Here is an 11,729-nt window from a genome sequence, read left to right as displayed (position 1 = left end):
AAGGGGCTAGCATCAGGAAAGTGGCACAGAGGACATCCAAAAGTTTGCTTAATGTTCTATTTCTTTTTTTTTTGAGATGGAGTCTTGCTCTGTCGCCCAGGCTGGAGTGCAGTGGTGCCATCTCGGCTCACTGCAAGCTCCACCTCCCAGGTTCATGCCATTCTCCTGCCTCAGCCTCCCAAAGGTGCTGGGATTACAGGTGTGAGCCACTGTGCCTGGCTTTTTTTTTTTTTTTTTTTTTTTTTTTTTTTTTTAGAGTGGGGAGTCTTACTGTCGCCAAGGCTGGTGTGCAGTGGCGCCATCTCGGCTCACTGCAGCTTCCACCTACCCAGCTCAAGCGTTTCTCCTGCCTCAGCCTCCCGAGTAGCTGGGATTACTGGCGCACACCACCACACCCAGCTAATTTTTGTATTTTTAGCAGAGACGGGGGTTTCACCATGTTGGCCAGGCTGGTCTCGAACTCCTGACCTCAGATGATTTGCCCACCTCGGCGTCCCAAAGTGCTGGGATTACAGGTGTGAGCCACTGCACCCAGCTGGCAACTCATTTTTCATATCGACCAGACCAAAGCAACATCCTCTGTGAACACACCCACCCAGAGTGGGAAGAAGGAACCATTCAATTAAATCCCTCTGTACCCAAAGGAGGTGGAGGGGTCACAGAGGGATCATTAACATCTTAAAAGTACTGCAGAGATGACAAAAATAATATAACCGAAATTCAAAAGAAAGTGTACTAAAGAAGAGGATATACGCAGCAGAAAGTCACACGTACAGTGTAGAGAGTGCTTCTGTGAGACGGAAACGCATCCAAACCCCAAAAGATACAGGACATGCATCCGACATCCACAGACGAAGGGAAACAATTAGGCAAGGCCATCCAGGGAAATGGCCAACGCTGACGTACGGCATGGGGATTTCTCCTCGGGTAATAAACACAAAGAAAGAAACATGATTTGTACAAAGAGGTCTGTGGCAGCCTGACACCTAAGAGGAAATGCCATTCACAATCTGCACGCTCAGTGGCAGAGTACGTACAGAGAAATATGTTACACGGCACATCATTGCCCAAATGGATCGTGGAAAGGTCACCACAAACAACCATGAAAAGTATATGACAAACAATCATGAAAAGTATATGACAAACAATCATGAAAGGTATATGACAAACAATCATGAAAAGTATATGACAAACAATCATGAAAAGTATATGACAAACAATCATGAAAGGTATATGGCGACATGGAGAAACATTTATCAAACATCAGATTTGAAAAGCTGTATGACCAAAACACATCTGTGTTATGACAACAGCCACGTACATCGTTTACGCTCAATGCTATGGTCTGAAAAGGCGCACAGATGAAACAGCTCATCCATGAGGGTGGCAGGGACCATGGAGACTACATTTTTTCATCTTCTCATTTTTTCTAACGCTACTGTTGCCATTCGTGCAATGACTAAATGCTATTCGGTCCTCTTAAAAATATCCAGGACACACTTTTTCAAGCTGTACAATGAGTAGAAGAGAAGGGAGGGTTTCCTCCAAGTTTGTCTCCTACAGCATCACAGCTGGAATGTGGTGTCTTGTTGAAATGCAGATTCAGTTTCAGCAATTTGGGGCGGGGCTCCCCAGTAACGCCAATGCTGCTGGGTTAGGGTTAGAAAGCAAGAGTCTACGGCACCTAAGTGACCAATATTGCCAATGTCTCCCTTCAGATTTTTTTTTTTTTTTTTTACTGCAGCCTCAACCATAGGGATCACGACACGATGTGGACAGCACTGGGAACAGAGAGGTGGGCATAGGACACATGGCACCCTGTGCGCCTGTTTGAGGCCAGGCCTTTGCTGGCTCCTGGCACAGCCTGGCGTCCCCCAGGGGAGTAAGAGGTTGCTCTTAGGAAAGCACGTTGTGATTTCAAGCAAGGCAGCACCAAATCTCCCAGTGCACATCCTTCATAAAAAATCTTGCTTTCAAGATGAGTTCTACCGCTCTTTCTGGTCAGCTTTCAAAGAGGTCCTCATCTGGAATGCGGTACTCAAATCTAAGGACATGGAGACCCTGCCCACGTGCAGCGGGCCTGGTAGAGTCTTCAGAAAGAGTAGTCAGGACCCCCGGCACGAGGGTCCTTGTCAGCCTCGAACTCTGGAACTGGCAGGTGCTCCCCTTGACAGAGTTCATTTGTGAACTGATGAAAGAAAAGAAAAGAAAAGAAAAGAGAAAGAGAGAAAGAAAGAGAGAGAGAAAGAGAGAGAGAAATAGAAGAAGGAGGGAAAGGGGGAAGGGAGGAAGGGAGGGAGTGAGAGAGGGTAAAACAAACCAAAACAAAAGCTATTCAATCATTAACCAGTTTAAATGAACTTTTCCAGTGTCTCGGACAAGAGCATTTCCTTCAAGGACACGCTCTCCTCAGGGGGAGAAGCGACCTACTTTTCCATTCAATGCCTCTTCTGGGAAGAACAGACCTCCTCTTGATCCTCCACAATGGCCGGGGACTTCCCCCACCTCCACCTGCCCTTTTAAACAGCTACTACCACCCATCCATCCAATCATTCCCACTCATTTACCTCCCAGCTCTCCAACCCCAAGATCCCTGTGTTTTTACCCAAATTACCATCTGGTTAGCATGAAGTACAAAACCAGAAAATATCAGGTCTTGCTTACTCCCCACCACGCTCTAAAGATAATTTTTTTTGACAAGAACTTGGCTAGCAATGCCATTTGTCACAACAAGATGCAGCACGTCACATGTTCTGCACAGCCCACGTCAATCTCTGAGGTGCCTTCACCACTGTTGTGGGACAAGCCCATGCCCTGCTAAAGACCCAAGAAACACTTTTAAGGTGCTTTGGCCTAAAGACTAGACCCAGGGTCCAGAGCCTCCTGGCCTTAGGGGTGAACTCCCCCAACATCCACTAATACTATGGGACTTCCTATGCATCCCACAGCCTCCTGTAAACACGGAATTGCTGTGAATGACAGGAACACCCCCAAAGTGAAGTCAACTGACACTTAATGTTCTTCAGAGAGAACACAAGACATTAAAATACAAGTGCTGAAAATCCAGGGGTCAATATGATTTCCATTCCAAACCCAAGCTTTCAGTACACACACACACACACACACACACACTCACTCTCTCTCTCTCTCAAATTCATGAATTTTTCTCGGAAAAAAATATTTAATAGTTAAGGCTTTAAAAAATATGACAGCAGTCCACATACTTGGCCAAACAGAAGTTCCTTCACACAGGTCCAATAATCACATCTTCTTTATATATTCACTGTGAGGCTTTTTTTTTTTTTTTTTGGGTGGGGGGGAAGGCAGCTTTTCAAATGTGTTCATTAGATTGCACACTGACTTTGCTATAATTAAAATACAGTTATGCTGACATCCACTGCCCTCATTAGCATGCGTTTCTTCCCCGAGGTTTTGTCAAACCTTCAAAAAATCCTTTTCCAAATAGTTATTCACAACTATTTACCCACCAGGTCAAGGCCCATGGGCTTTCAGAGACACGTCCACTGTGAAATGCACTCTGGTCCCCACCCCAGCCACCAGGCCACCCACCACTGGCCACAGCAGTGTGTGAGCACCAGCACCCCCACGTCTTTGCCCTGTACACTGCCCTGCTGGTCTGAGTACACCCCTGAGGATGGAGGGGCTCTTCCAGACACTGTCCCACCATGAGCAGACAGACCCAGGGCAGAGGGCAAGAAATCCAACCTCTCTTCTAGGGTGGGAGGAGGGGTGTTTTCTGCGAGACACGAGTCACCACTCAGCCTTCAACAGGCTTCACTCCTGAGTCTGAGGGGTGAGCTTAAGAGTGGCCGGAGCATCCACACAACACGTCTCCCAACTGGACCAATGACAAGGTCAGCCACCATCAGAACTGTAAGGCACCCAGCACCCACCACCACCTAGCTTCAGCATCTGCGAGGTCTGTACCCTGAGGTCCCCTGCTCTCGGGCCCCTCTGCTCCCTTCCTCGGGACAGCCAGAGTCCTACCTGCTCCGGGAGCCACTTCGGCCTCTCTTCTGGGGTCCTGGTCTTGGGCTTGAAGGCTCTCTGGGGGTCTCCGGGGTGCTTGGCCTCGGGAGGGAGGTTCAGTGACTTGGGCCTCGCCTCGTGCCTGCTGGGGCTGCAGCTGGCCTTGATGGGTGGGCACGCCTCTGCAGAGTCCCCAGGCCCCGGCTCAGGCCCATGCTCGGGACTGGCCTCACTGGCACTGGTGATGCTGGTCATGCTCAGACTCATCTTGATCTCTGCCACGATCTGGTCGATGTCCTCCTCCTGGTCCTCCAAGTCCCCATCCCCGCGCCTCAGGCGGTAGGGGGAGGCGCCCGTGTTCCCGTTGGCCTCCTCGGGGTAGTAGTCCTGGTAGCCCTCTTTGCTGGGACAGTAGTGACCGTCTTCTTCCTGGTCGTGGGCCTCAAGGACAGAGGGCTCATCCTCCGGGATGGGCAGTTGGCCATCCGGGTAGTCCTGGCTGCCTTCAGCCTCGTGGCCGTGGGGGTGTGGGCCCGCGGAGTCCGTCCACTCCTCCACCGCCTCCTGGCACTCATCCGTGTCCACAGGGTGCGCGCCGTGAGCCAGGTACTCCTCCCCATTGCAGTCCATGCCCTCCAGGTAGCTGTCGTCCTCAGGGCAGTAGCGGATGTAGTAGGTGATGCCCTCCTCCTCCTCAGGGAGGCCCTCGTCATAGTCCTCCTCCTCGGAGGTGTTGTTCACATAGTCGGAACTGGAGTCCCCATCGGGGCTATGGTTGTGGCACTCCTGTTCCTCGGGCGTGGGGCTCTCTGGCCGCAGAGCAGCCAGCTCCAGGCCCTCGGGCACATAGCCCTCCAAGGGCAGCTCCATGTCCTCGCTCTCGGGCTCCTGGCTGTGGGGGACAGGACCCGGTCTCACCCTATGGTCCAACATGCCGCTCCCCGTGCTCTCACGCTTCCGGTGGGCCATGGCGGGTGCTCATGCGGCCATCATCACCTAGAGGCAGCCACTGTGGGGAGGAACATTGGGAAGGACAGAGTCAAAACCCCACAAAGCCCAGCCACATGTGGGGCCACTTCACCACAGCACCTCCCACCACGTTCTCCCGCAGCACCTCCTACCCCGTTCTCCCGCAGCACCTCCCACCACGTTCTCCCACAGCAATGTGAATGCACATCCATTCAAACAATGCGCCATCCCCACCCCAGCTGACTCATCGTCAGAACAACATGCATCCACGCCAAGAAGAATGAGGGCACATGGAGCTCCAGGAAAAGCAGTCAAGGGAGGCACCAGCAACTCGCCAGGACACCTGCCTCTCCCCAAGAACCCACCGGCTCATTCCTGACTTCTCACTCAATTTGGGTAGCCCAGGTGACCAAGACAAATGGTCATAAGATCAGGTTGTTTGCTCTCAAGAAGAAAACCAGCAGCTTTCATTAAGAAGACATAATGAGGACCCATGAGGAGGGATGTTAACTCTTCCCAATCTAAATCCATGGCCCCTCAAAGACTAACTTGGGTCCCTTCCCCTTCAGGCTTATCCCATCCTCTCCCTCCTCTTCCCCTTCAAACCGAACAATGCTTGCAGAGGAACTGGATGTGCAGGAACCATCCAGGCTGAGCAATGTGCAGGAAAGCTCAACACAAGTCCCCAGCATGGCAGACTGGAGGGCTCAAGAGAGGGGACAGCACTGCTTGGCCATGGCAGGAAGAGGACAAAGGGTGCAGCTGCAGCCTGCAGGTATCGTGGGGTGACAGGGCAGCTGCAAAAACCTGGCAGGCCAAACTGGGAGAAGGCCTGGACCCCGTGCCCTGGACTCTGCACTCTATCCCCCAAACCACACTGCTATGGGTTTAATATGTCCCCCAAAGTTCATGTGTTGGAGAATTAATCCCTAACGCAACAGTGCTGAGAGGTGGGACCTTTAAGAGGTGATTAGGTCATGAGGGCTGTGCTCTCATGAATGGATTAATGTCTCTATCTTGGGAGGAAGTTCCTTATTGTGAGAGTGTGTTTGTTATAAAAGTGAGTTCAGCTCTCTCCTGCTTTCTCTCTTACTCTCCCTCACCTTCTCACCTTCTGCCTTGGGATGACACAGCAAGAAGGCCCTTTACCAGATGCTGACACCTTGACCTTGGACTTCCCAGCCTCCAGAACTGTCAAAAACAAATCTCCAGTCTTCATATAACCACCCAGTCTCAGGTATTCTGTTATAGCAACAGAAAACAGACTAAGACATACGCAGAGTCACTGAGCAATTTTCAACATTTTTTTCTTTTAGCCCTGTCTCTCTGGGCCTGGCATGGGGACAGAGGCTAGAGGCAGGGAGATGACTGAAAAGGCTATTCTATCCTCTAGGGGAAAGCAAGGGGCTAGCATCAGGAAAGTGGCACAGAGGACATCCAAAAGTTTGCTTAATGTTCTATTTCTTTTTTTTTTGAGATGGAGTCTTGCTCTGTCGTCCAGGCTGGAGTGCAGTGGTGCCATCTCGGCTCACTGCAAGCTCCACCTCCCAGGTTCATGCCATTCTCCTGCCTCAGCCTCCCCAGTAGCTGGACTACAGGTGCCCCCCACTACACCGAGCTAACTTTTCGTATTTTTAGTAAAGACGGGGTTTCACTGTGTTAGCCAGGATGGTCTCGATCTCCTAACCTCATGATCCACCCGCCTCAGCCTCCCAAAGTGCTGGGATTACAGGCGTGAGCCACCGCACCCAGCAACGTTCTACTTCTTAAGCTAAGTGTTTCCCCAAGTGTTTGTCATATTCTTTCAACTGTACTCTTACATTACACATTCCTTTTTGCTTGTATGATACTTCAATTATTTAAAAAAACATATTCCAGTAGTCCAGTTAAGAGCTTGCATACTTGAAAATGCTTAAAATGGTAAATTTTTTATGTCTATTTTACTGCAATTTTTAAAAAGAAAAAAAAAAAAGGAGAGCTTAAACTAAAACAGTAGAGAGGACAGTGGAGAAGTGGCTCAGCGAGCACCTCAGGTAGCAGAAGCAAAGGGATCTGGGCTCAGATGGGAGCAGGGAGTGAAGATGAAAGGGCTATCAGTGACCCTCAGCAGTCACTGCCCGGCCCGGGCTCTGATCTTGCCTTCCTGTATCTCCTCTTCCCCTGTTGTCTCCTTAGGGCACAAACTCAAGGCCTTCCATATTATATCCCCCAGAGCTCCCAACACAGCACCTTGTTTGTAGTAGTGCCCAAAACACATCTTGTTATGAGACTGAGTGTACCAGATAGTCACAGTTACAGCAGTATGAACATTCTCAAAAGAATCAAGAAGGAGGTAATTATTTCATCCAGTCCCGACACTCAGAGTGTGGGCACAATTGCTGATGGAGCCACATGCTTCCAACATGTGAATTTACTCCAAGGACACTTGACATCGAAAGAAGTAATGTTTACTCCGCCACCTGCACAGGCTTGTCCATGGCCGTGTCTCAAGAGCATCACTAGTACGCGGAACAATTCTCAGCACTCTCCCTAGAGTGGCCCACAGACACCAAAGATGTCCCACACCAGCAAAACTGTCACTGAGAAGGACCCTGCAGGGCCTGTTACCCTACTCCCAAACCCTGAAACTGGCAGGACAATTCCAAAGAGCTGTTCCCCAGAAGAGAACAAGGGGCCAGCACTCACTAAGACATCAGTGTCAGAGGACACATGAAGAACACTGAGCTGCCTCAAAGACCACACACAGCTTGACACCAGATTTCTTATCTTCACAGAGGACAGCCAGTCACAAGAAACAGGTTGCAGGAGTGATGTCAGGGACTTAGCAACCACAACTCTCGGACACAATCACCAGTAACTACATTCCTCAAGATGGTCTCTCAGAAGCATGTGCTGAATGCAGCTGCTAACACGCAACCAGATGTCCACGTCTTAACTGTCAGGACAGCGAAGGGCAGATGGTACATCACTGGCACATGAGCACACAGCTCCCATTCCTTGTACAGCGGTGCCGTCCGTCTCTATGGCATCCCTGTATGTCGCCAGGTTCTAGACACCAAGCTATGCACATTGAAGGTATGTACATACTTGTTAGAGAACGAACTAAAGTACACAGTACTCTTACCATCTTAACTTCAAATTCTCTGTCATCCACGGGGATAAAATCTGTAATATACACATAGAAATATGTATACCAAAACTAAATAAAATATTCTCTAGGCCAATATAAGACAGAAGGACTAAAATACACATTACAATAACATGGAACAGTCCCCGATCCTATTAAAATACCGTCCAAGTTTTCAAAAATGAAAACACTGAGGACACTGTAAGAGAACTACAACAGAACCAGGAGTTTATTTTCCACTGGTGTTTCCCACAAGCTCTCCAAGCCTTCAAATGATTTCAGAAAAATTTATCCCAGATGTGTAACACTACCACAACCATGTAGTTTGGACTACAATTACTCAATTCATCACTTACCACTGCTTCCTATATTTTTTGCATTTCTTTCTCTTGAACTATTTAGGGGGATTTCATTTTTATTTTGTAAAAATAATTGTTAGAGTCATTTTGTTTAGTTAGGAGGTAACCCTTTTGTGTCTATAAAATGGCTCTGATCGCACACAGAATGATATCTTTGCTGGGTATAAGATTATTGCATTGCATCCTTTTCACAATAATTTGCTAACACTGTTCCACTATCTTCTAGCTTACAGCCTCGCAGATGTGCACTTTACTTCTAATCAGATTCTTTTTACCTTGGTACAAAAATCTATTCCTTCTGTCTGGAAGCTGATACAATTTCCTCTCCACTCTTAGAGTTCAGAAATTCCAGCCAACTATGTCTGGATAAGGGTCTTTTTTAATTTTACGAGGGTCTCATTAATTTTATGTGAGATTCATTTGCTGAGCCATTTCCATATCAAGTCCCACATCTTTAGCTACAGGAAGATTCTTGCTATTTCTTTGTTATTTCTCTCCCTAATGGCCTTTTTCTCTTCCTGGAATATCTCTGGAATTTGCCCTCCAAATCACTTAACTTTACACTCATAGCACCCATTTCACATTTTTTTTTCTGTGTGGTATAAATTAGTTCCTCCATTTGACCTTCCAAAACACTAACTCACTTTTTAGCAAGATGTGGCATGTGACCTGTCTTTGCTCTTGCTGGCAACAAAGGGTCCCTAAGACACCAGTGCAGGTCTCTCAGCGAGTGGTGGATGGCTGGACAGTGTAAGATACAGTGGGAGATGATTTTATGGTGAGCTGGAGGCAGTCAGGGCGGTGATCTGGGACTTCACTGTTGAGATGTGAAGAGGTGCCTGTATTTTTTAGGTACAACAGAGATAGGCTGTCCTCAGCCAGATCTGCTTGCTTCCAGGGAAAGTGTCCACCCCTCCTAGAGGCACAGGAATAAGGTGCTCCCCTGAAACTCCCTCAGTCTGTGTGCTGCACCTGCCCCCAGCTCCAGAAGTTCCAGACTTTTCATGGAAGAGGTCAAACTTCTTCCCTTGGAGCAAGCAAATCCAGTCACTGTCTAGAATCTTTTATTCTTTACATAGAAATATTTAACCCATGAGACAGTTTACACATACAAGGTAGGGAGCAGCTTCGTGTTCCCCATGATGGTTACCCCAGTGATTTTCAAGCTTTGTTACCCATTAAAAATCCTGATGCCCAGGTCACACCTCATACCAACGACCCCAGAATGCCTCACACAGGAACCAGGCATCAGCAGTCCTAAAGGTTTCCCATGTGATTCCAATATACAGCAAAGTGTGGGCACCACGACTTTACTTAGATAACCCAATACCCTTTATTAAACAGACCATTCTGTTTCTCACGTCTTACAGTGACCAACCATCTCAACTTTAACACTCAAAGTCTCATGTCCCAGGAAACCCTCAGTTCCAGAGGAACTGGGATGGCTGGTCACCCTGCATGTCATACACTAATTTTTTTTTTTTTTTTGAGACTGAGTCTCGCTCTGTTGCCAGGCCGGAATGCTGTAGTGTGATCTTGGCTCACTGAAACCTCCATCTCCCAGGTTCAAGTGATTCTCCTGCCTCAGCCTCCCAAGTGGCTGGGATTACAGGTGCGTGCCACCACGCCCAGCTAATTTTTTTGTTTTTTTCTTTTAGTAGAGATGGGGTTTCACCATGTTAGCCAGGACGGTCTTGATCTCTTGACCTCGTGATCCACCCGCCTCAGCCTCCCAAAGTGCTGGGATTACAGGTGTGAGCCACCGCGCCCGGCCATCGTACACTAAATTCTTACATAAAATTAGATCTGTCCCTGGACTTTCCAGTCTATGTCATTTCTATCTGCCCAGAAACAGTACCATGCCATTTTCATTATTATGACTTTAGAGCATATTTTAATATGACATGAGGCAAGTTCTCGCTCATTATTCTCATTTTTTCATCTTCCCCTGCTATTTTCACATTTATTCTCCCAAAAGAACTTAGGAGTGTTTCAAGTGTCCCCAGTATTCCACTGAAATTTTGGCTGGAGTAACTTTAAGTTATAAATTACTTTAGGGAATTTTTTTTTCTTTTGAGACAAGGTCTCACTCCGTCACCCAGGCTAAAGTGCTGCACGATCTCGGCTCACAGCAGTCCGCCTCACGGGTTAAAGTGATTCTTGTGCTTCAGCCTCCTGAGTGGCTGGGATTACAGACATGTGTCACCACCCTCAGCTAACTTTTGTATTTTTTGTAGAGAAGAGGTTTTTCCGTGTTGGCCAGGTTGGTCTCCAACTCCTGGCCTTAAGTGATCTGCCCATCTCGGTCTCCTAAAGTGCTGGGATTATAAGAGTGAGCCACTGTGCCCAGCCTCAGAAATTTTTCATACTTAACAACACTGAGTCTTTTTACCCAATTTCACCCAAAAAAAAAAATCTTCCTATTTATTCAAGCCTTAAATGCCTCTCAACAGCTTTGTAAATTTCTTTATAGCTGTAGACATCTCATATTAAGTTTTTTCTTAAATATAATATTTTTGTGGCTGTTGTGAATAGATCTCCTCTTCCTTATATATTTACCTGGTTATTGTTGGTATACAGAAGAAAATGATACTGATTTTGTAAAAATAGGTTTTACTAAGCTATTTTTAAATACTAATAGTTTTTAGTTGATAATGTTTTTCTAGGTAAATGATGTCACCTTCAGAAGTCACCATTTTGCTTCCCCTTTCCAGCATGTGGTCATCTTGTCTAACTATCCTGCCTTGCACTTCCCTGCACAGTTAACAATGGCACTAAGAGGCACCCTTGACTTACTCCTCATTGTAATGAAAATGCTTTCACTTTACCAGGGCTGAACCAGGGGGAGACAAGGGAGGCCCCCAAAACCTAAGCAATCAAAATAAATAATATTTTAAAGCAATGTTTTAAAAATCAAAACTAATACAAAATAAATCCATGATGAGCAAAATATCAACATTTTAAATGAAGACAGGATTGGTATTCTTGATTTTTCCTGTTGCCTCAGGCTGCAATATGTGGCTTGGCTGTGGACTGGTAATGATCCCGTTTTTCACCATGACTACAATGCCAGCACTGGCTAACGGCAGCTCTTTTCCTGAGTTTGACACCACAGACATTCTGATCCAGTTCTCTTTCCCACGGGTACAAAAGGTAAGCGACCCACAGCAGCTGCCCAGGAAGGCAGCCATGTCTTCAAAGACTCCACAGAATTACACTGAACCTACCGGGGCACTATCGGTATAAGACAAAGAGCCCGCCTGTTAAAGATGAAGACTGAAGGT

The 11,729-nt window shown here is 47.4% G+C and overlaps 1 protein-coding gene across 1 annotated transcript in view; it reads right to left on the bottom strand.

Annotated features, from left to right (window-relative positions):
• The window catches only part of APBA2 (amyloid beta (A4) precursor protein-binding, family A, member 2), a 185,253-nt gene that overhangs the window by 46,038 nt on the left and 127,486 nt on the right, over positions 1-11,729 (bottom strand). The window contains exon 4 of the mRNA XM_011949253.1: positions 4,009-4,999. Within this exon, the coding sequence (XP_011804643.1) occupies positions 4,009-4,959 (951 nt within the window). The 5' untranslated portion in view covers positions 4,960-4,999. The remainder of the gene's footprint in view (positions 1-4,008; positions 5,000-11,729) is intronic.

Source organism: Colobus angolensis, unplaced genomic scaffold (assembly GCF_000951035.1).
Source record: "Colobus angolensis palliatus isolate OR3802 unplaced genomic scaffold, Cang.pa_1.0 Scaffold294, whole genome shotgun sequence".
Lineage (NCBI taxonomy): Eukaryota > Metazoa > Chordata > Mammalia > Primates > Cercopithecidae > Colobus > Colobus angolensis.
The sequence above is the reverse complement of the archived record's forward strand: the minus strand, read 5'-3'. Positions and strand labels throughout refer to the sequence as shown.